Here is a 21,975-nt window from a genome sequence, read left to right as displayed (position 1 = left end):
CTGCATCCACAGAACCAGAAACACACTGGTAATTGAGAGCCAAATGTTGAGGCAATTTGTCTCTAGTGCAAAAGCACTATAAATGAAAAAGCACGTTTTATACATCGAGAAAATAACTTCAGTTTGGTTTTGAAGAAATGGTCCTTTCTATACTCAGGAAAATAAATCATTCTTTAAGGGAGTAGCTTCAAATATCAAGGTGGCATTTTCCCCCAAGGCCAATAATAATTACAGGTATTTCCCCACCTAGTAGAAGTTGCCTTTATTTTCCACACCATGTTAAGTTTAAAAATAGGTAACAAAAAGGTGTGCATTCTTGTTATGGAAACATATATTAACAGCATATTTAAGTACACATACAAAAAGTCTGGAAGAACACATATCAACATGCTAGCAATTGTTATCTCTAAGGGTTAGTATTTGAAATGATGCTGCTTTTTTTCCTTATGTATCAGTCTTTTACTATGTTACTATAAATATGTGCTACTGCTATGATAAGAAAATGCAAAGTTATTTGTATTTTAAAGAGAAACATTTGGCCTATTTTATAAGCCAAAATCATAAGACATAACTTTATGAAGCATCATCTTTACTATCAAAACCCAACATTGTCAGTGATTTATTCTATGCATTTAAATCCCTGAACTAGCATGGTGGAGTTTGGTGGTATTAGGTTTGCTTCCATTTTCTGTCTTCATGTCTGTGTTTATAATATTCAGAAGGTATCCAAGCAGCATTTTACTTGGAAATATTCTAGCAATAAAAGCTGCTAAATTCTTTCCTTTGGTCTCTCTCTTCCTCCTTTCCTTTAATTTTCCCTGCTAATACTTGGATTAGCTATCAGAACCCCAGCCTTCTTAAATTTCAGCTCAACCTCTGGCAAATTAATGTCAAAATTAAGTAAGCAATTAATTCTCCCTCCCTCCCTGCCCTCACTTCCCTCTACCTCACCGTCTCTCTGAAACTTTTGCTTTCAGGATGGCTCTGTATAAAAGAAATATTCATTTTCTGGTCAGTGATAATTCTGCTGTGCATCCTCTACTGGCCTGTCTTACTATTATTTTGTTTGGCTGACCAGTGTGTTGCAAAACCTAGACAGTGTTGCTGGACTTGTATAGAGTTTATTTGTTTGTTTTTTCTTCTTCCCAAAGGAACAATTACAAATTATAAAATGCAGCCCTAAAGAGCAGCTCTACAAATTATATATGTTTTCTTTTCTATCTGCAGCTGAATTCTTGCTGCCAGGATGGGGAAACAGAACAGCAAGCTGCGCCCAGAGGTCATGCAGGACTTGCTGGAAAGCACAGACTTTACAGAGCATGAGATCCAGGAATGGTATAAAGGCTTCTTGAGAGACTGCCCCAGTGGACATTTGTCAATGGAAGAGTTTAAGAAAATATATGGGAACTTTTTCCCTTATGGGGATGCTTCCAAATTTGCAGAGCATGTCTTCCGCACCTTCGATGCAAATGGAGATGGGACAATAGACTTTAGAGAATTCATCATCGCCCTGAGTGTAACTTCGAGGGGGAAGCTGGAGCAGAAGCTGAAATGGGCCTTCAGCATGTACGACCTGGACGGAAATGGCTATATCAGCAAGGCAGAGATGCTAGAGATCGTGCAGGTATGTAGACTGAGCCCTTTAAAAAAAGAAGGGCATGTATCTCAAGTAAGAATTGGAAGGTGCACAGTATAGCATGGTGCAGAGGTTGCAAACTGGTGAGTCACCAGTACACTTCATTTGGCCCACCCTGCATGTTTGAACAGTTTAACCTGCATTACAGTGTGGGGAGACTGCACATAAAAATCCACACTTGTTGGCATCTCTTGAAAAACTCAGAACCTCTGGCCACACTGGGCTCAGAATCTTTCCTGTTACAAGTCACCTGGTACTTTGTGGTGACCCTTACACTACAGATGGACGTATACTCTTCTGGCCACGCTCATTATGGCCATTCCATCAACTTATTGCATTGACCTGCCTGGACCCAGATCCTTTGGGGTTATATTCCCCAGACTGGGGGTTAATGATAAAACTGGCTTGGGTTCAAATCTTGCATCTTTCAGTCACTTTGACCAGGTTAGTTCACCTACACGAGCCTCAGTATTCTCAGCTATAAAATGAACTATCAGTTGTACTCACCCATAACATGGGGTTATTTTAAGATTAGGTGTGACTCTCCATGCTAAATGGTTAGCACAGTGCCAGTCATATGGGAATTTCACCATCATCATCATTTATTCACGACTTTATACTAGAGTCTTGAATAACAGCAGGGATCTGGGCTCCAGGCTCTATTCCATCAGAGGTACAAACACTGTAGCACTGAGGCCTAGATCATTTTAGTAAGATGCACTCTATTTTATTACCCAAATCACTCTCCCAGAGCCAGTTTCCTCAACATAACAGGGGGAGGGGCCCTAGCATTGGCTACATTTTGCTTGTGGGACCTCAGCAAACTTGGGGAGGTGAGCAAGCAAGGTAAGGAGCTAGGGTCATGACAATGACAGGTGGCTCAGCAGCGGGTGGGACCCAGAGATAAACATAAGGAGACAGAGACAGGACTCAGAAGAGGGCCAGGAGAGCCTCAGCTGCAAGGAACAAAAAGGACTGGGTGGGTGGGCAGCACCAGGGATGCCGGCAGTCGCTCCCTGTCTTGGCAGGCAAGTGAGGCACAGTGGGAGAGCATCTGGCAGCAGACAGCAGGGCCACGGGAGCGGGCCTTTGGCTTCCTGGAGGGCTCATCTTAGAGGTCAACCCTCATCCCAGGACATCTGGGTCCTGCAGAAGTGGAGCTACAACCCCTGAGAGAACTGCTGGGGTGCTGGATGGGTGAGGGGACATAACACAAGGAGACAAAAAGAACTGAGCTACAGGAGAGGGTGGGATGTAGGTGCATTGGCCTACAGCAAACCCCAGGGAATTTGGCTATGGAAATGGAGGCCTGCAAGATGAACTGTTATTGAGCCTTGAAGCTGAAGCCCAGGGCCTGCTCCCAGGACAGTAGGACTGAACCCATGTGGACAGTTAATGTGACAATTCAAACGTTGGTGGGATGCAGAAGCAGGCATCTGAAATGACCCGACTCATCACTGGAAGTTCTCCAGGATCTGCCAACTACTTCTCCTTTCTGGTTGGGCCACCAGTGGTTGTTCCTTCACCCAGAGCAGTAACTATCTGAACAAATTGTGTTAAATTAATTCTTCAGAGATGAACTATCTTGAAACAAAAATAAAAGATCCCTCCCTTCCACTGAGAATAAACTTATGAAAAATATAATGTCTATTGCACAAACACAGGCAGTATAGAAAAATATAAAAGATAAAGAGAAAAACTTATTCATAATTCTACCCTACACACAAAGAGAATCTCTACTAATAATTTTTTAATACATCTTTCCTGGACCTATTTTCATGCATCTAGAAATATATCATTGATATATCATTGATTTCATTATGTGGATGAAGTTTTCTGTCTTGTCATTTTCACTTAATAACAAAAGTATTTGTCAAGTTTTAACAATTTTGAATACAGATATTTTAATGGCTGCATAAGATATTATGCATACCTATATTATACCTACCATATATTATATATGGTATATATACCATATATATACACACCATATATATATAATATATACCATATATTATATATGGTATATATAATATATTATACTTACCATATATTATAATTTGCTTCATTTTCCCCACTGTTAGGTGCTTAGGTTGTTTTCAGTTTTTATTGTTATACATAATACTATAACTTTTAAAAATAAAATAAATCAATAATTATTGTGAATAAAGTGTTTCTATATTCAGGATTATTCTCTGAGAACAAATTGCCAAATGTGCAATTACTGGGCCAAAGGATATGAGCACATTTCTAAGGCTCTGGATGCACTCTGAAAATTGTTTTTCCAAATATACCCCCAGAGTGTGCGATGGGTGTTTCCATATCCTTGCACTTTTCTTTTTTTTTTTTGAGACGGAGTCTCGCTCTGTCGCCCAGGCTGGAGTGCAGTGGCGCAATCTCGGCTCACTGCAAGCTCCGCCTCCCGGGTTCAAGCCATTCTCCTGCCTCAGCCTCTCCGAGTAGCTGGGACTACAGACGCCCGCCACCACGCCTGGCTAATTTTTTGTATTTTTTAGTAGAGACGGGGTTTCACCGTGGTCTCGATCTCCTGACCTCGTGATCCGCCCGCCTCGGCCTCCCAAAGTGCTGGGATTACAAGCGTGAGCCACCGCGCCCGGCCGCTTGCACTTTTCTAAGTTTTCTTAATGTTTGCTAATTAAATAAAAATTAGAATTACATTAAAATTTAAAAGGTGATTCAGATTGGGTGCGGTGGCTCAAGCCTATAATCCTAGCACTTTGGGAGGCTGAGGCAGGTGGATCACTTAAGGTCAGGAGTTTGAGACCAACCTGGCCAAACCCCATGTCTACTAAAAATGCAAAAATTGGCTGGGTGTGGTGGCTCACACCTGTAGCCCCAGCTACTTGGGAGGCAGGAGAATTGCTTGAACCCGAGAGGCAGAGGTTGCAGTGAGCTGAGACCATGACATTGCACTACAGCCTGGGTGACAGAGTGAGACTCCATCTCAAAAAAAAAGAAAAAAGTGATACATTTTAATTAGTGTTATTTGCATTCTTTTCTTTAAATCTGGGTGTACTATGCTCCACACCTCTGTACTGAAAGGGATGAGTATGTTCTCCATTTGAAGAGAATTGCTTCTTGACTGGAATCTAAGAAAAAAAAAAAGTCTCATTAGGCACTGTCGATGAAAAGAGTCAAACACGGCAAAACATTTGGAGATTTATTATTCTGAGCCAAATATGAGTGATCAGTGGCCTGTGACACAGCCCTGAGGAGATCCTAAGAACATACGCCCAAAGTGGTTCGGACACAGCCTAGTTTTCTACATTTTAGAGAGACATGAAACATCAATCAAATACATGAGAGATGTACATTGGTTCCATCTGGAAGGGTGGGACAACTCGAATGCTAAGGGTAGCGGGACTCCCAGGTCATAGGTGCATTTAAAAATGTTCCGATTGGCAATTGGTTGTAAGAGTTATGATCAATAAAAAGGAATGTCTAGATTATGATTAGTGGTTGTGGAGACCAAAGTTTTACCATACAGGTGAAGACTCTAAGTAGCAGGCTTCAGAGAGAATAGCTTGGAAATGTTTCTTATCAGATTAAGATCTGTGTTGCTGTTAATGCTGGTGGGCTTTTCCTAAATTCCAAGAGGGAGGAGGGTATAATGAGGCATGTCCAACACCCCTTCCATCATGGCCTGAGCACGTTTTTCAGGTTAACTTTAGAATGCCCTTGGCTGAGAGGAGAGGTTCATTCAGATGATTGGGGGAGCCTTAGACTTTTATTTTTTGGTTTACAGCTCCATGTTAGCTCTTGCTCAACACTTTTGCCCAGTCGTCCTGGCTGCTATTGGTCAATGGTTTTGTGACGCCGAGCAGGGAGGAACCTTTAGTCCTCATGGGCTGATGAAATCAACACTCCCTGCTAAGAACTCGGCCCTGAGCAAATAGTATAGGGAAGAAAATGGACACTGTCCCTTTTCTGTGGAATCCAGTTTGCGAAAGAGACAGAATTGCAGAGAATATGCAGAAGGCACGAATTGACCCCCACCCAGCCCCTGTTGACTTCACTTCACCACATTTGCTAAGGAATGTAAAAAGTGGTCATTAAAAGGAAGGTGCTTTGGGGCAATGTCCTTTGGAAAAATAATAAATAAATAAATAAATAAAATAAATAAAACAAAAGGAAGGTGCCTCAGCCTCCCAGAGGCATTTCTTCACTGTAAAGCACCTCGGTCCATTCACAGGCCCACAGTGTTTCCAGGCTATAATTGTAAGGACACCCATTCCTTATGAAATGCTCAGACACTCATGGCTCTTAAGAAGCCTGCAGAGGAAAGCTTGAATTTCTTAAACTGTTTTCTAGAGCGCTTAGTCCTGAAGATTAATATGCATGACCACAGAAAGGAAATATTGTAGCACCCTGAGGTGACTTCCAAATCATCAAAGAGATTAAATTAAACTTAGAACCATTTTCATATTAAGGGCTATGTTATTCTATTCCGCTACTTTGCAAACTGACAATTCATGTGTTCTGCCACATTCTTATGCTAGCCTCCCTGGTTTCAATTATTCTGGATAAATTGGAATTTACTGTAGGATCTCACAGAGCTTCTCATTCTATTTTTTTTTCTTTTTTTCCCTCCCTTTTTGAAAACCCACACTCCTCAAGCCTTGTCACTGCCTCAGGAAGCTTTGTGCCTTTGTCTGGCTGTCTTTTGTCTGTCGTAGCTGGTCTGCAGCTCTCAGGAGAACGCTCCTCTGCTTCTGAGGAGTCACTGTCAAGTTTCTGTTTTGTGTCTTTCTAAATATCTCTTAGAAAGTGATGAGTTGGGGGCAAGCTGTGGGCCAGGAGAACCATCAGCAAATTAAAGTTCTATTTGTTCATATGAGTAACACCTGTAACTTGATAACAAGTGTTGATACATAAATTCTTAGCTGAATCCCGTCCCTCCACGACTCAGAAATTCAAGCAATTTAATGAAAAATACAAATTTATGATTTTTCACTTACAAACACCAGTAACTGGTCAGGGTGAAGACTGGGGTGAAAACAAGTTTATAACTAATTAAGTTTGACAATGAATGGGGTGTAGGACTCCAAGTCATAAATTTTCTAGTTGCTCTTCCCTGACATCGCTTCCTGTGGTTTAGCTTTAGTATCCACAGAATATTGTTTGTAGTGACAAGCTGAAATTGTTTTGTATTTCATAACACTGATAGGAAAAAACTCTAAAATTTATGGGACTACTGTGGATTCTGTGTAGCTCTGAATCATACCAAATCAGTTCGCCTCTGGTGGCTATAACAATGTTTCAGAAAGCCAGTTGTTTAAAAATACAATTTATTATCTTATAGTTCTTGAGGTCAGACGTCTGAAATCAGTTTCACTGGGCTAAAATTAAGGTTTCCTCAGGGGTGTGTTCCTTCTGGAGGCTGCTGGGGAGAATCCTTTCCCCTGTCTTTCCCCGATTCTAGAAGCTTCCTGAGTTCCTTGGCCGATGGCCCTCTTCATCCATCTTCAAAGGCCGCAACAGCAGATTGAGTCCTTCTTAGGCTGCCATCCTCTGTATTTTACTCTGCTTTTCTCTTCCACTTAAAAAGATCCTGTGATTACACTGGGACCACGTGAATAATTTAGGGGAATTTTTCCTTCCATCTCAATATTCTTAATGTAATCACGTCTGCAAAGTTTGTCTTCCTGTGCAAGTTAAGGTATTCACAGGTTTCGGGGATTTGGATGTGGACATCTTTGGGGGCCATCATTCAGTCTACCACATATGCCAAAATGCAGTAGCGTTCCTTTTTAAAGAAAATATTTTTGTGATAGATCAACATCTGGGTGAATAAGCAAAACCATATGCAAATTTATTTTTAGGACCTCAACATTTTCATGTGTTTATTTTTTGTGTACTTTTTTTCTTTTTTTTTTTTTTTTTAACTTGTACTTGAAGTTCTGAGATACATGTGCAGAACATGCAGGTTTGTTACATAGGTATACATGTGCCATGGTGTTTTGCTGCACCCATCAACCCATCATTTACATTAGGTATTTCTTCTAATGCTGTCCCCCCCCTTGCCCACCACCCCCCAACAGGCCCCGGTGTGTGTTGTTCCCCTCCCTGTGCCCATATATTCTCATTGTTCAACTCCCACCTATGAGTGAGAACATGTGGTATTTGGTTTTCTGTTCCTGTGTTTGCTGAGAATGATGGTTTCCAGCTTCATCCATGTCCCTGCAAAGGACATGAAATTATTCCTTTTGGTGGCTACATAGTATTCATTCTATGGTGTATATGTGCTACATTTTCTTTATCCAGTCTAACATTGATGGGCATTTGGGTTGGTTCCAAGTCTTTGCTATTGTGAATAGTGCTGCAATAAACATACATGTGCATGTGTCTTTACAGCAGAATGATTTATAATCCTTTGGGTATATACCCAGTAATGGGATTCCTGGGTCAAATGGTACTTCTAGTTCTAGATCCTTGAGGAATCGCCACACTGTGTTCCACAATGCTTGAGCTAATTTATGTTCCCACTAACAGTGTAAAAGGATTCTTATTTCTCCACATCCTCTCCAGAATCTGTTGTTTCCTGACTTTTTAATGATCACCATTCTAACTGGCATGAGGTGGTATCTCATTGTGGTTTTGCTTTGCATTTCTGTAATGACGAGTGATGATGAGCTTTTTTTCATATGTTTGTTGGCCACATAAATGTCTTCTTTTGAGAAGTGTCTGTTCATATCCTTTGCCCAGTTTTTGATGGGGTTGTTTTTTTCTTGTAAATGTGTTTAAGTTTCTTGTAGATTCTGGATATTAGCCCTTTGTCAGATGGATAGATTGCAAAATTTTTCTCCCATTCTATAGGTTGCCTGTTCACTCTGATGATAGTTTCTTTTGCTGTGCACAAGCTCTTTAGTTTAATTAGATCCCATTTGTCAATGCTGGCTTTTGTTACCATTGTTTTCGGTGTTTTAGTCATGAAGTCTGCCCATGCCTATGTCCTGAATGGTATTGCCTAGGTTTTCTTCTAGGGTTTTTATGGTTTTAGGTTTTACGTTTAAATCTTTAATCCATCTGGAGTTAATTTTTGTATAAGGTGTAAGGAAGGGGTGCAGTTTCAGTTTTCTGCATATGGCTAGCCAGTTTTCCCAGCACCATTTATTAAATAGGGAATCCTTTCCCCATTGCTTGTTTTTGTCAGGTTTGTCAAAGATCAGGTGGTTGTAGATGTGTGGTGTTATTTTTGAGGCCTCTGTTCTGTTCCATTGGTCTATATATCTGTTTTGGTACCAGTACCATGCTGTTTTGGTACTAGTACCATGCTGTTTTGGTTACTGTAGCCTTGTAGTATAGTTTGAAGTCAGGTAGCATGATGCCTCCAGCTTCGTTCTTTTTGCTTAGAATTGTCTTGGCTATACAGGCTCTTTTTGGGTTTCATATGAAATTTAAAGTACTTTTTTCTAATTCTGTGAAGAAAGTCATTGGTAGCTTGATGGGAAGAGCATTGAATCTATAAATTACTTTGGGCAGTATGGCCTTTTTCGTGATATTGATTCTTTCTACCATAAGCATGGAATGTTTCTCCGTTTGTTTTTGTCCTCTCTCATTTCCTTGAGCAGTGGTTTGTAGTTCTCCTTGAAGAGGTCCTTCACATCCCTTCTAAGTTGTATTCCTAGGTATTTTATTCTCTTTGTAGCAATTGTGAGTGGGACTTTGCTCATGATTTGGCTCTCTGTGTATTATTGGTGTATAGGAATGCTTGTGATTTTTGCACATTGATTTTGTATCCTGAGACTTTGCTGAAGTTGCTTATCAACTTAAGGAGTTTTGGGGCTGAGACAATGGGATTTTCTAATTATACAATCATGTCATCTGCAAACAGAGATCATCTGACTTCCTCTCTTCTTAATTGAATACCCTTTATTTCTTTCTCTTGCCTGACTGCCCTGGCCAGAACTTCCAATACTATGTTGAATAGGAATGGTGAGAGAGGGCATCCTTTTCTTGTGCCAGTTTTCAAAGGGAGTGCCTCCTGCTTTTGCCTATTCAGTGTGATATTGGCTGTGGGTTTGTCATAAATAGCTCTTATTATTTTAAGGTATGTTCCATCAATACCTAGTTTATTGAGTGTTTTTAGCATGAAGGGGTTTTGAATTTTATTGAAGGCCTTTTCTGCATCTATTGAGATAATTATGTGGTTTTTGTCATTGGTTCTGTTTTTATGATGGATTATGTTCATTGATTTGCATATGTTGAACCAGCCTTGCATCCCAGGGATGAAGCTGACTTGATCGTGGTGGATAAGCTTTTTAATGTGCTGCAGGATTCAGTTTGTCAGTATTTTATTGAGGATTTTCACATCAATGCTCATCAGGGATATTGGCCTGAAATTTTCTTTTTGTCTTGTTTCTCTGCCAGGTTTTGGTATCAGAATGATGCTGGCTTCATAAAATGAGTTAGGGGGGATTCCCTCTTTTTCTATTGTTTGGAATAGTTTCAGAAGGAATGATGCAAGCTCCTCCTTGTACCTCTGGTAGAATTCGGCTGTGAATCCATCTGGTCCTGGGCTTTGTTGGTAGGCTATTAGTTATTGCCTCAATTTCAAAATTTGTTATTCGTCTATTCAGGGATTCAACTTCTTCCTGGTTTAGTCTTGGGAGGGTGTATGTGTCCAGGAATTTATCCATTTCTTCTAGATTTTTTAGTTTATTTGTGTAGAGGTGTTTATAGTTTGTATTTCTGTAGGATCAGTGGGGATATCCCCTTTATCATTTTTTATTGTGTCAATTAGATTCTTCTCCCTTTTCTTCTTTATTAGTCTGACTAGCAGTCTATTTTGTTAATCTTTTGAAAAAAACAGCTCCTTCATTCATCAATTTTTTTATTTTTTTGTGTGTGTCTATCTCCTTCAGTTCTGCTCTGATCTTAGTTATTTCTTGTCTTCTGCTAGCTTTCGAATTTGTTTGTTCTTGCATCTCTAGTTCTTTTAATTGTGATGTTAGGGTGTCCATTTTAGATATTTTCCACTTTCTACTGTGAGCATTTAGTGCTACAAATTTCCCTCTAAACACTGCTTTAGCTGTGTCCTAGAGATTCTGGTACATTGTGTCTGTTTTCATTGATTTCAAAGAACTTACTTATTTCTGCCTTAATTTCATTATTTACCCACTAGTCATTCAGGAGCAGGTTGTTCAGCTTCCATGTACTTGTGTGGTTTTGAGTGAGTTTCTTAATCCTGAGTTCTAATTTGATTGCACTGTGGTCTGAGAGACTGTTATGACTTCCATTCTTTTTCATTTGCTGAGGAGTGTTTTACTTCCAATTATGTGTTCAATTTTAGAATAAGTGTGACGTGGTGCCGAGAAGAATGTATATTCTGTTGATTTGGGATGGAGTGTTCTGTAGATGTCTATTAGGTCCGCTTGGTGCAGAGCTGAGCTCAAGTCCTGAATATCCTTGTTAATTTTCTGTCTTGTTGATCTGTCTGATATTGAAAGTGGAGTGTTAAAGTCTCCCACTATTATTGTGTGGGAGTCTAAGTCTCTTTGTAGGTCTCTAAGAACTTGGTTTATGAATCTGGGTGCTCCTGTATTGGGTGCATATATATTAGGATAGTTAGCTCTTCTTGTTGCATTGATCCCTTTACCATTATGTAATGCCCTTCTTTGTCTTTTTTGATCTTTGTTGGCTTAAAATCTGTTTTATCAGAGATTAGGACTGCAACCTCTCCTTTTTTTGCTTTCCATTTGTTTGGTAAATCTTCCTGCATCCCTTTATTTTGAGCCTAAGTGTGTCTTTGCATGTGAGATGAGTCTCCTGAATACATCACACTGATAGGTCTTGACTCTTTATCCAATTTGCCAGTGCCTTTTAATTGGGGGCATTTATCCTATTTACAATTTAAGGTTATTATTGTTATATGTGAATTTGATCTTGTCATTATGATGCTAGCTGGTTATTTTGCCAATTAGTTGATGCAGTTTCTTCATAGTGTTGATGGTCTTTGCATTGTGGTTTGTTTTTGCAGTGGTTGGTACCAGTTTTTCCTTTCCATATGTAGCGCTTCCTTTGGGAACTCTTGTAAGGCAGGCCTGGTGGTGACAAAATCCCTCAGCATTTGCTTGTCTGTAAAGGATTTTATTTCTCCTTCACTTATGAAGCTTAGTTTGGCTGGATGTGAAATTCTGGGTTGAAAATTCTTTTCTTTAAAGATGTTGAATGTTGGCCCTCACTGGCTTGTAAGGTTTCTGCAGAGAGATCCACTGTTAGTCTGATGGGCTTCCTTTGTGGGTAACCGAGCCTTTCCTTCTGGCTGCCCTTAACATTTTCTCCTTCATTTCAACCTTGGTGAATCTGATGATTATGTGCCTTGGGGTTGCTCTTCTCGAGGAGTATCTTTGTGGTGTTCTCCGTATTTCCTGAATTTGAATGTCGGCCTGTCTTGCTAGGTTGGGGAAGTTCTCCTGGATAATATTCTGAAGTGTGTTTACCAACTTGGTTCCATTCTCCCCATCATTTTCAGGTACACCAATCAAATGTAAGTGTGGTCTTTTCATGTAGTCCCATATTTCTTGGAGGCTTTGCTCATTCCTTTTCATTCTTTTTTCTCTAATCTTGTCTTCATGCCTTATTTCATTAAGTTGACCCCCACTCTGATACCCTTTCTTCTGCTTGATCGATTTGGCTATTGATACTTGTGTATGCTTCACAAAGTTCTCGTGCTGTCTTTTTCAGCTCCATCAGGTCATTTATATTCTTCTCTAAACTGGTTATTCTAGTCAGCAACTCCTCTAACTTTTTATCAAGGTTCTTAGCTTCCTTGCATTGGGTTAGAACATGCTCCTTTAGCTCAGAGGAATTTGTTATCACCCACCTTCTGAAGCCTACTTCTGTCAATTTGTCAAACTTATTCTCCATCCAGTTTTGTTCCCTTGCCTGTGAGGGGTTGTGATCTGTTGGAGGATAAAAGGCATTCTGGTTTTTGGAGTTTTCAGTCTTTTTGCCTGATTTTTCCTCATCTTCGTGGATTTACCTACCTTTGGTCTTTGCTGTTGGTGACCTTCAGATGGAGTTTTTTGCATGGTTGTCCTTTTTGGTAATATTGATGCTATTGCTTTCTGTTTGTTGGTTTTCCTTCTAGCAGTCAAGCCCCTCTTCTGCAGGTCTGCTGGAGTTTGCTGGGGGTTCACTCCGGATCTTGTTTGCCTGGGTATCACCAGCAGAGGCTGCAGAACAGCAATTTGCTGCCTGCTCCTTCCTCTGGAAGCTTTATCCCAGAGGGGCATCTGGCCAGATGCCAACCAAAGCTCTCCTGTATAAGATGTCTGTCAACCCCTGTTGGGAGGTGTCTCCCAGTCAGGAGGCTCGGGGATCAGGGACCCACTTGAGGAGGCAGTCTGTCTTTTAGCAGAGCTCGAGCACTGCACTGGGAGATCTCTGCTCTCTTCAGAGCTGTCAGGCAGGAACGTTTAAATCTGCTGAAGCTGCACCCACAGCTGCTCCTTCCCCCAGGTGCTCTGTCCCAGGGAGATGGGAGTTTTATGTATAAGCCCCTGACTGGGGCTGCTGCCTTTCTTTCAGAGATGCCCTGCCCAGAGAGGAAGAATCTAGAGAGGCAGTCTGGCTACAGCGACTTTGTGGTGCTGCGGTGGCCTCTGCCCAGTCCAAACTTCCTGGTGACCTTGTTTACACTGTGAGGGGAAAACCACCTAGTCAAGCCTTAGTAATGGCGGACGCCCCTCCCCGCACCAAGCTGGAGCATCCCAGGTCGACTTCAGACTGCTGTGCTGGCAGCAAGAATTTCAAGCCAGTGGATCTTAGCTTGCTGGGGTCCTTGGGGGTGGGACCCATTGAGCGAGACCACTTGGCTCCCTGGTTTCAGCCCCCTTTCCAGGGGAGTGAATGGCTCTGCCTCATTGGTGTTCCAGGCGCCCCGGGGTACGACAAAAAACTTCTGCAGCTAGCTTGGCGTCTGCCCAAATGGCCCTCCAGTTTTGTGCTTAAAACCCAGGGCCCTGGTGGCGTAGGCACCCGAAGGAATCTCCCAGTCTGTGGGTTGCGAAGACCATGGGAAAAGCATACTATCTGGGCCAGAGTGCACCATTCCTCACAGTGTTGCTTCCCTTGGCTAGGGGAGGGAGTTCCCCAACCCCTTGCACTTCCCAGGTGAGGCAACACCCCACCCTGCTTCTGCTCACCCTCGTGGGCTGTACTCACTGTCTATCCAGGCCCAATGAGATGAACTGGGTACCTCAGTTGGAAATGCAGAAATCACCCATCTTCTGCATTGGTCTTGCTGGGAGCTGCAGACTGGAGCTGTTCCTATTCAGCCATCTTGCCTGGGAACCTCATGTGTTTATTTTTAAGTGACAAATTTAGGAACATGATTTAGGCTCAATATTTTATTATCACATCAAAAATCATCTCTCAGGAATCTTAGGCCAGATCAGAACCCTGAACTTTCCCCATCTTAAACAACAGATTCTCTCCTCCCATTGGTGGCTGAGGTCAGCCCACCACTCAGGAGGAAGAACTCTTCCTGCCCGACACAGTTCCTGTCCCTCAGCCCTGCTGGAGACAGGTGTGAATGCCACACCCATCACAGCACAGGCTGTGTGTCTGAGGAAGGGATCAACCAAGCAAGCGAGTGGCATCACTGATTCTATCATGAATGCTTAGATGTGTTCTGGCATCTTGAGGGGTGGAGAGAATGTTGACCTTATGGATCCACGAATGGGACCACAGCACTCCCCCAGGGAGCTAATGTAGGAAGAAAATGGAATTACATTTGCCTCCCTTCTGTTCTCAAAAGTAACTAAGACCCTTGAAAGGCCAAATTTTAAACACAGGATTCTCATTGACTATATGTATACACGCTGAGTTCTTCTTCCTTACAACTCAATGAAAATGATAGGCTTAGACAACATTAGACCATCTGTACCCAAAACAAAGATGAAGAAGGAACCAAAGGAAGCATAGGCATGTGAGGGTGAGGCAGGAAAATAGTCTGCAGGCAGGGAACATAAGGCCAATTCACACTTCAGCTATAACAGGAAATATCCTCTCCGTAGAGCGTACGCCATAAATGACTGTAACTTTACTTCATCCTCTCCATTTATGTAGGGCGTACCCAAAGTAACCAGTGGAATCCTCTAGGGGGTATTTAAACTCCCAAAAATTCTGTAATGGGGTCTGTGAGCCCCTATGCGAAGATCCCATAGGAGGTACACTGTGGAGTGTACTTTCATTTTCAACAAGTCCCTTCACTCCTTCTGTGCTTTGTTTGTGTGTTTTATCCAATTCTTTGTTCAAGATGCCAAGAACCTGGACACCCTCCACTTTTAACAAGAGTAGCCATTTTGGATAAAGCAGATTGATATTGCCTTTCCTTTTTAAAATTTCCCTTTTCCTTCTTTCCCGTCTCCTTGAGTCACAATTTTCTATTCTTGAGTGCCAAGCTCAACTTCCCCTTTTACAAACACAGCGGTGTCACTGATTCTGCCATGAGTGCTTAGATGTGCTCTGGGATCTTGAGGGGTGGAGGGATCCATGTATTAAGGGTAGAGACCCCAGGGTGAGTACCTGGCTTCCAGTCATGATTCTGCTCCCTTAGTACCTACATGCCCTTGTACAAGTTACTGAACATCTCTGACATCCATTTCCTGATTTGTGGATTGCAGCTAATCGAATCACCTAACTCATGGATGATTGTAAGTGTCAAATCAGTCATTACAAGTAAGGTGCCTAGAACAGTGCCTGCATGGGCTATCACTCAATGATTGTTGGCTACCATTATTATTGCCACAATTTCCAGAGCTGGGACAGGATGTCTTCCTACTAAATGAAGGGAGTTCATTTCCACTTCAATGGACAAAGTAATGGATAGAATCTTCCATTAAGCTTTCAGTTAAATTTTGGTAGTTATAAAATGTATGTTCACAAAGAAAAGGGAGATGTCCCACTAAATCTCCAACTGGTGGAAATCACAGAAGAGATACTCTTGACGTTAGGACTCCTAGCTTCCTCTTTTTTTTTTTTTATTATTATGCTTTAGGTTTTAGGGTACATGTGCACAATGTGCAGGTTTGTTACATATGTATCCATGTGCCATGTTGATTTCCTGCACCCATTAACTCGTCATTTAGCATTAGGTATATATATATATTTTTTTTGAGACGGAGTCTCGCTCTGTCGCCCAGGCTGGAGTGCAGTGGTGCAGTCTCGGCTCACTGCAAGCTCCGCCTCCCAGGTTCACGCCATTCTCCTGCCTCAGCCTCCCGAGTAGCTGGGACTACAGGTGCCCGCCACCACGCCCGGCTAATTTTTTTTTGTATTTTTAGTAGAGACAGGGTTTCACCGTGGTCTCGATCTCCTGACCTCGTGATCTGCCCGCCTCGGGCTCCCAAAGTGCTGGGATTACAAGCATGAGCCACCGTGCCCGGCCAGGACTCCTAGCTTCTTTACCTGCTGTCTTTACCAGCAGAGATCAGCCCCTCTGGGAACAAGCTAAAACTTCTGAGCTATGATGTTCACAGGACTCAGATTAAAGAAATAATCATGTTTCCAGGAAAGAATGTAGTTGGCCCCAGGAATTCCCCAAACCTTATTGATCTGAGCCCACAGTCACACATCATGCATTGGGACTGTTTGGGGGACAGTCTGTCTGGGTTTGTTCTTAAGTTCAAGTTAGAGCCTTTCAAAAAGAATCCAAAGGCTGACATCACATTACTCCTAGCAGTCCTTAGGGCTCTGACTTTAAAGACGAGGTTAGAATAATCTGTAATCAGCATTTTTACTACTTAGATGTTAATGATTGTTTCAAAAATACTTGGAGTCCACATACCTGTTGTTTTATTATTTATTTATTTATTTATTTATTTATTTATTTACTTATTATTACTATTTTTTGAGATGGAGTTTTGCTCTGTCATCCAGGCTGGAGTGCAGTGGTGCAATCTCAGCTCATTGCAACCTTCGTCTCCTGGGTTCAAGAGATTCTCCTGCCTCAGCCTCCCGAGTAGCTGGTATTACAGGTGCCTGCTACCATGCCCGGCTACATATCTGTTGTTTTAGAGTCAAACTTTCTCTCCTAGTTGTGATTCAGGGTTAACTGACATTTTTTGATGAAGGCAAGGTGAACTTAAGAACACCCCAGTATACATGTCACACCTTTTAAATGAGTGAAACCTGAAGGAAGGCATTTGGAAATATACTGGCCACCCACAACAAGAGAATTTGGTTTTGCTACTTTTAGCAGTATGGGAAAAAAATTTTCTGATTCACCCCTGTGATGTATAAGGCATACATATTTATATAGCAGCCAGATGAGGATGGGGAGCTATGGGGATGGGAGTAGCCATGCAAAAAGAGCTTATCCTCCTCTGGCACCAAATGAACACACAGACTAATCCCCACTCATTTCCAGAGTGCTCACCATGACCAATTCAGACAACCAGGCTGTTAGTAGTTCTGCCACAGAGGATCAAAATAAGGGCCAGAGAGACTTTCTTATATTCTGTTTAGAAGCACATTCTGAGTACCATTTGCATTTCCTCCCCCAAAGACTGTTCTAAATAGACACTCTGTCACTTTTAATATGGTCCTTGGAGACCTGAAACACTGTGCTCTTCTGATTCTGGGGGAAAAAAAGGAGGGGGCAGGGGAAGAGTTTCTAGTTCATCTTATATTACCCCCTGGGAATTCAGCTCCAAACCCTGTGTAATTCTCAATTATGAGCATGGACCACAGATGTGGCTCTAGAATGCAGCTTAGATTTCTTTCCTGGAAGAAACTTCAATGCAATTGCTTAGGCTAGTGACTTCCTCTAAGAACTGACTTTAGTGCTTGCTTATCAGATGTTTTGGGTTTGTCCCTTTCTTATCAGGGGATTAATCTTATTGCAAATCACACTATGGCTTAAGAGTTTAAGTCAAATCAAGTATGGTATCTGGCAAACACAAATGAGTGCTTCCTAGCTTCTCGTGCTTATTGGCAATCGTTGACATTCCCTGGTTTGCAGCTGCATCACTGTATTCTCTGCCTCCATCATCATAGGGTGTTATCCCTGTGTGTCTGTGTCCAATTTTCCCTCTTCTTATCAAGACACCAGTTGTTGGATTAAGGAGAACTCAAATCCATTATGATCTCATGTTAACTTGATTGCATCTGCAAAGACCCTATTTCCAAACAAGGTCACACTCACAGGTTTCAGGTAGACATGGATTTTTGCAGGACACTGTTCAACCTAGTACACAAGCACTATCTCATTTAATCCTCACGACAACCATATTAGCCCAATTTTATGGATGAAGAAACAAATTACTTCCAGATCTTCATTTCCACTGTGTCCAACTCTTAATGGACCTCTCTATTAAGATGTTGCACTGGTACAAAGTCAATATTCCAAAAACAAATTCATCATTGCCCAAACCTTCCCACCACTCCATTTTTTTTTTTTTTTTAATAGTCTTACTATCCATCCTTTAATCAAGTCAGAGACATCTTTGGCACTCCTCCACCATCTATCTCCATATTTAGACAGTCACCAGAGCTATTACATTTGCCTCTTTGGTATTTTTTAACCTTTTCATTCCTGTGCATTCCTTCTGCCACTGTCTCATTTCAAGTCAGTGGTGGTACTCTTCACTTTTAGATATGAGCAATTAATAGTTTTCCAATCTTATGTGAAGTGCTCTGCAAAAGGCAGCTTCAGATGACTCCCTCCAAAGAGGCCTTTACTCTCCTAAACAGACATTCTGGAGTTACTGTGTTTCAGGCTTCACATTTCTAACCTATATTATTGTAACTTTTCCCCAGTTATCTATTCTGCATATTGAAACCAACACAAAAGTTACTGACTTAAAACAACAATCATTTATTTAGCCCATGAATCTGATACTTGGGCAGAACAGTGGGATCTCATTTCTGTTCCATGCAGCATCAGCTGGGGTGGCTCGAAATTGCCTGGGAGCTGGAACAGCTGAGGCTGCTTGGACCTGGGACCTCCCTCTGTGTCTCTGTATAGTCTCTCTCCTCCATGGTGGCTTTGGGGTGACCAGACTCCTCACATGTCAGCTGAGGGCTTAAAAAGTGCAGGTCCCAAGAAAGAGAACCAGGCAGAGCTGTATCTCCTTTTATGATCTGACTTTGGAGGTCACAGAGCATCACTTCTCCCGTCCACCCCTACTCCAGGCAGTCACAGAGGTCTCTACGGTTCACCAAGACCTCCAGGCTCAAGGGGAGGGGACTAGAGTTTACCTCGAGAGAGGCAGTGGCGAGGTTCTGGAAGATTGTGTGGGATTAGAAAGCCTGTTCTGGACATTTTTGGAAAATACGATCTTCACAACACATTTCTAACAGCTCTTCCTGCCTCCCATCATGTCCTCCCCCAATTCGGTTTTCCCCACTGATGCCAGAGTGATCTTTCAAGACCGAATATGATCATGTTAACCATGTTTCTCTCCTGCCTAAAATCTTTGAGTATCTCCCCATTCACTTTATTTTTATTTTTAAATTTTATTTTAATTTTATTTATTTATTTATTTTGAGACAGAGTCTCACTCTGCTGCCCAGGCTGGAGTGCTCACTGCACTCAGCTTACTGCAACCTCTGCCTCCCGAGTTCCAGCGATTCTCCTGCCTCAGCCTCCTGAGTAGCTGGGATTACAGGTGTGCACCACCACGCCCAGCTAATTTTTGTGTTTTTAGTAGACACGGGGTTTCACCCCGTGTTTGGCCAGGCTGGTCTTGAACTCCTAACCTTGTGATCTGCCCACCTCGGCCTCCCTAAGTGCTGGGATTACAGGCATGAGCCACTGCGCCTGGCCTATTTTTTATTTTTTTTTTGACACGGAGTTTTTGCTCTTGTCGCCCAGGCTGGAATGCAATGGTGCAATCCGACTTACTGCAACCTCTGCCTCCTGGTTCAAGCTATTCTTCTGCCTCAGCCTCCCGAGTAGCTGGGATTACAGGTGCCTGCTACCATGCCCGGCCAATTTTTGTTTATGTTTAGTAGAGATGGGGTTTCACCATGTTGGCCAGGCTGGTCTTGAACTCCTGACCTCAGCTGATCCCGCCTGCCTCAGCCTCCCAAAGTGCTGGAATTACAGGCATGAGCCACCGTGCCCAGCCCCCATTCACTTTAAATGATGTCTAAATTTCTTAACGAGGCATATAACAGCCTTTGTGACTGGGTCCCCATCTCTCTCAAGACTCATCTCGCATTTGTGACCTTTGAATTCTCCATGCCTCAGTTACGTGTCAGCTGGAAGATGCCAGAAGTCACCGTGGCCTCTCACATCCCACAGCCTTTTCTCATGCGGTATCCTAGAGTTCGCTCTTACCACATTTCCCTCTCACTCAGTGGAGGTGTCTCCTCTGCCCCCCACACCCCAGTCCTATGCATTTAACTCTGTTGTTGATCTCCATCATAATAATGCTTTCTTTTTTTTGTTGTTAATTTCAAGTAGATTGCTGTTTTGTCATCATGAACAACTCCACTAAAAGATATAATTACTTTATGATCTCTTCAACAGGATTTTACCATGTTGAGTACTGGAGATTTTTATAGCTATATAAATGTTCTTAAACTTTCTTCTGAGACACAGTTAAATTACTTGGAAACAGTTTGAACTTTCCAGGTCTTGCTTTTCAGATTCATTAGCTGACACGAGAGCGGCACTCAGCTAGGACTGATTATTCCCACTACTGAGGCCAGACCTTTCTGACCAGCCAGTGCCCCACAAATCATGAGGCTGTCCCTCTGGCTGATGGAAACAAGCATGCTTCTTGACCTTGTGGAAGGGCCAGGCACTCTTTCCTCTAATCCTTTCACTTGGTTCTTTTTTCCCAGTCCTGGGTAGTTTCTTCCCATCTGTAGACTGACTGTGCTGAATACTTGAGGGAGACCCGCCACAGCTCTCTGGAGTTCTCTCTCTGCCACTCTCTCTTCTCTTCTATTCTGTCCAGTGATCACTAGCCACTTTAGTGTCTCCAAACTCTCAGCGCCATCTGCCCATCAGTGAGTCCACCAGCTCTCACATAGGTCCCCGCTCTTGGCACTGTGGCTTGGAAACCCTCTCAAGGCATTAAGCTGGGGCCAACATAGGACTTAGCTCTCATGTTTTCATTTTCTCAGGGATCACTGTCCTTTGTTGCCCAGTGCCCAGCGTCTGGTAAACTGTTGTTTCATGTCCATTGTTTTTGGGTTTGTGGTTGCTTCTGGTTCAGGTGGGAGGGGGTAAGTTCAATCCCTGTGACTCCATCTTGGCCAGAAGCCACACTCTGTAATCTTATGCTGATGTTTTCTGTGTTGACCTGTCCTGCTGCCACCTGTCCTGTGAGCTCCTTCAAGGCAGGGCTGTGCTGATGCCAAGGGATTTAGCACCATTTTTGTGCTATTCATAAAGTCCACAAATGTTTGTTGAATAAAGTAAGTGTTAGACTCCAAAACATACAAAGATGAATAAGACAATATCTCTGTCTTGAAGAAACTTAGAAACCATTGGGAAGACAAATTTCATGAAGAAGCATTCTAGGCTATTTGTTTTGGGAAAAAAAAAAAAAAAAAAAAAGGAGGATCAGAGAACCCAGCCCAGATGAAGAGGGAGTCAGAGTAAGAGTCAGTCCTGGTGCAGATAGAACTTTCTTGAGGCACTACTTTCATAAACTGTTCATAGATGTTTTGTAACAAAAGTGTTCTGGTCAAACCAGTTTGAGAAAACCTGGGTTAAATAGATTTCAACAGGTCTCTTACTGCAGGAATTACCAGAATCTTTAATATGTTCATGTGCATTGTGATGTTTTGAGAAGGGGATAAAATAAGCAGTGTTTCCCAATACTGTTTAGATGATGGGATCTCTCTGATCTTAACACATCTTGGAAGGCTCACATTTCTTGGAAAGCGTCTTAGGAGACACCTTTATAGCATCGTCAATGTGTGATTGTTCAGCCTTTGTTTCTGTATCTCCAATATCCATGAGGCCGCTCCTGTGGAGCAGCCTTTTGCTCTTCTGCCGTTGCACACCACAGAACATAAAGTTCTTCCCATATTAAGGCTACATCTAACTTCCCATAAGTCTTCAAGTTATAAAAGGGCATGGTGCTGGGTTATTCTAAATAGTAAGCTCCTCTAGTGTGCAGAGAGTACAGTGTACAGGTCTTGGACTTTCTCATTCCATTTAAGAATCACAGTATCTAGCTGGGCATGGTGGCTCACACCTGTAATTTCTACTCTTTGGGAGGCCGAGGAAGGAACATCACTTGAGCCCAGGAGTTTCAGACCAGCCTGGGCAACATAGTGAGACTCTGTCTCTACAAAAAAATTAAAAATTAGCCCAGTGTGGTGGCACATACCTGTGGTCTCAGCTA

At 42.3% G+C, this 21,975-nt stretch overlaps 1 protein-coding gene across 8 annotated transcripts in view; it reads left to right on the top strand.

Annotated features, from left to right (window-relative positions):
- Positions 1-21,975, top strand: part of NCALD (neurocalcin delta) — a 447,618-nt gene that overhangs the window by 410,140 nt on the left and 15,503 nt on the right. For all 8 annotated transcript variants that reach the window (XM_058444301.1, XM_032760151.2, XM_058444297.1 and 5 more), the window contains one exon: positions 1,228-1,624. In XM_058444301.1, the coding sequence (XP_058300284.1) occupies positions 1,247-1,624 (378 nt within the window). In that variant the 5' untranslated portion in view covers positions 1,228-1,246. The remainder of the gene's footprint in view (positions 1-1,227; positions 1,625-21,975) is intronic.

The sequence above is a fragment of the Hylobates moloch genome, unplaced genomic scaffold (genome assembly GCF_009828535.3).
Source record: "Hylobates moloch isolate HMO894 unplaced genomic scaffold, HMol_V3 SCAFFOLD_9, whole genome shotgun sequence".
NCBI classification, from domain to species: Eukaryota; Metazoa; Chordata; class Mammalia; order Primates; family Hylobatidae; genus Hylobates; species Hylobates moloch.
Note: the sequence above shows the minus strand (reverse complement) of the source record. Positions and strands in the feature narration are given on the sequence as shown.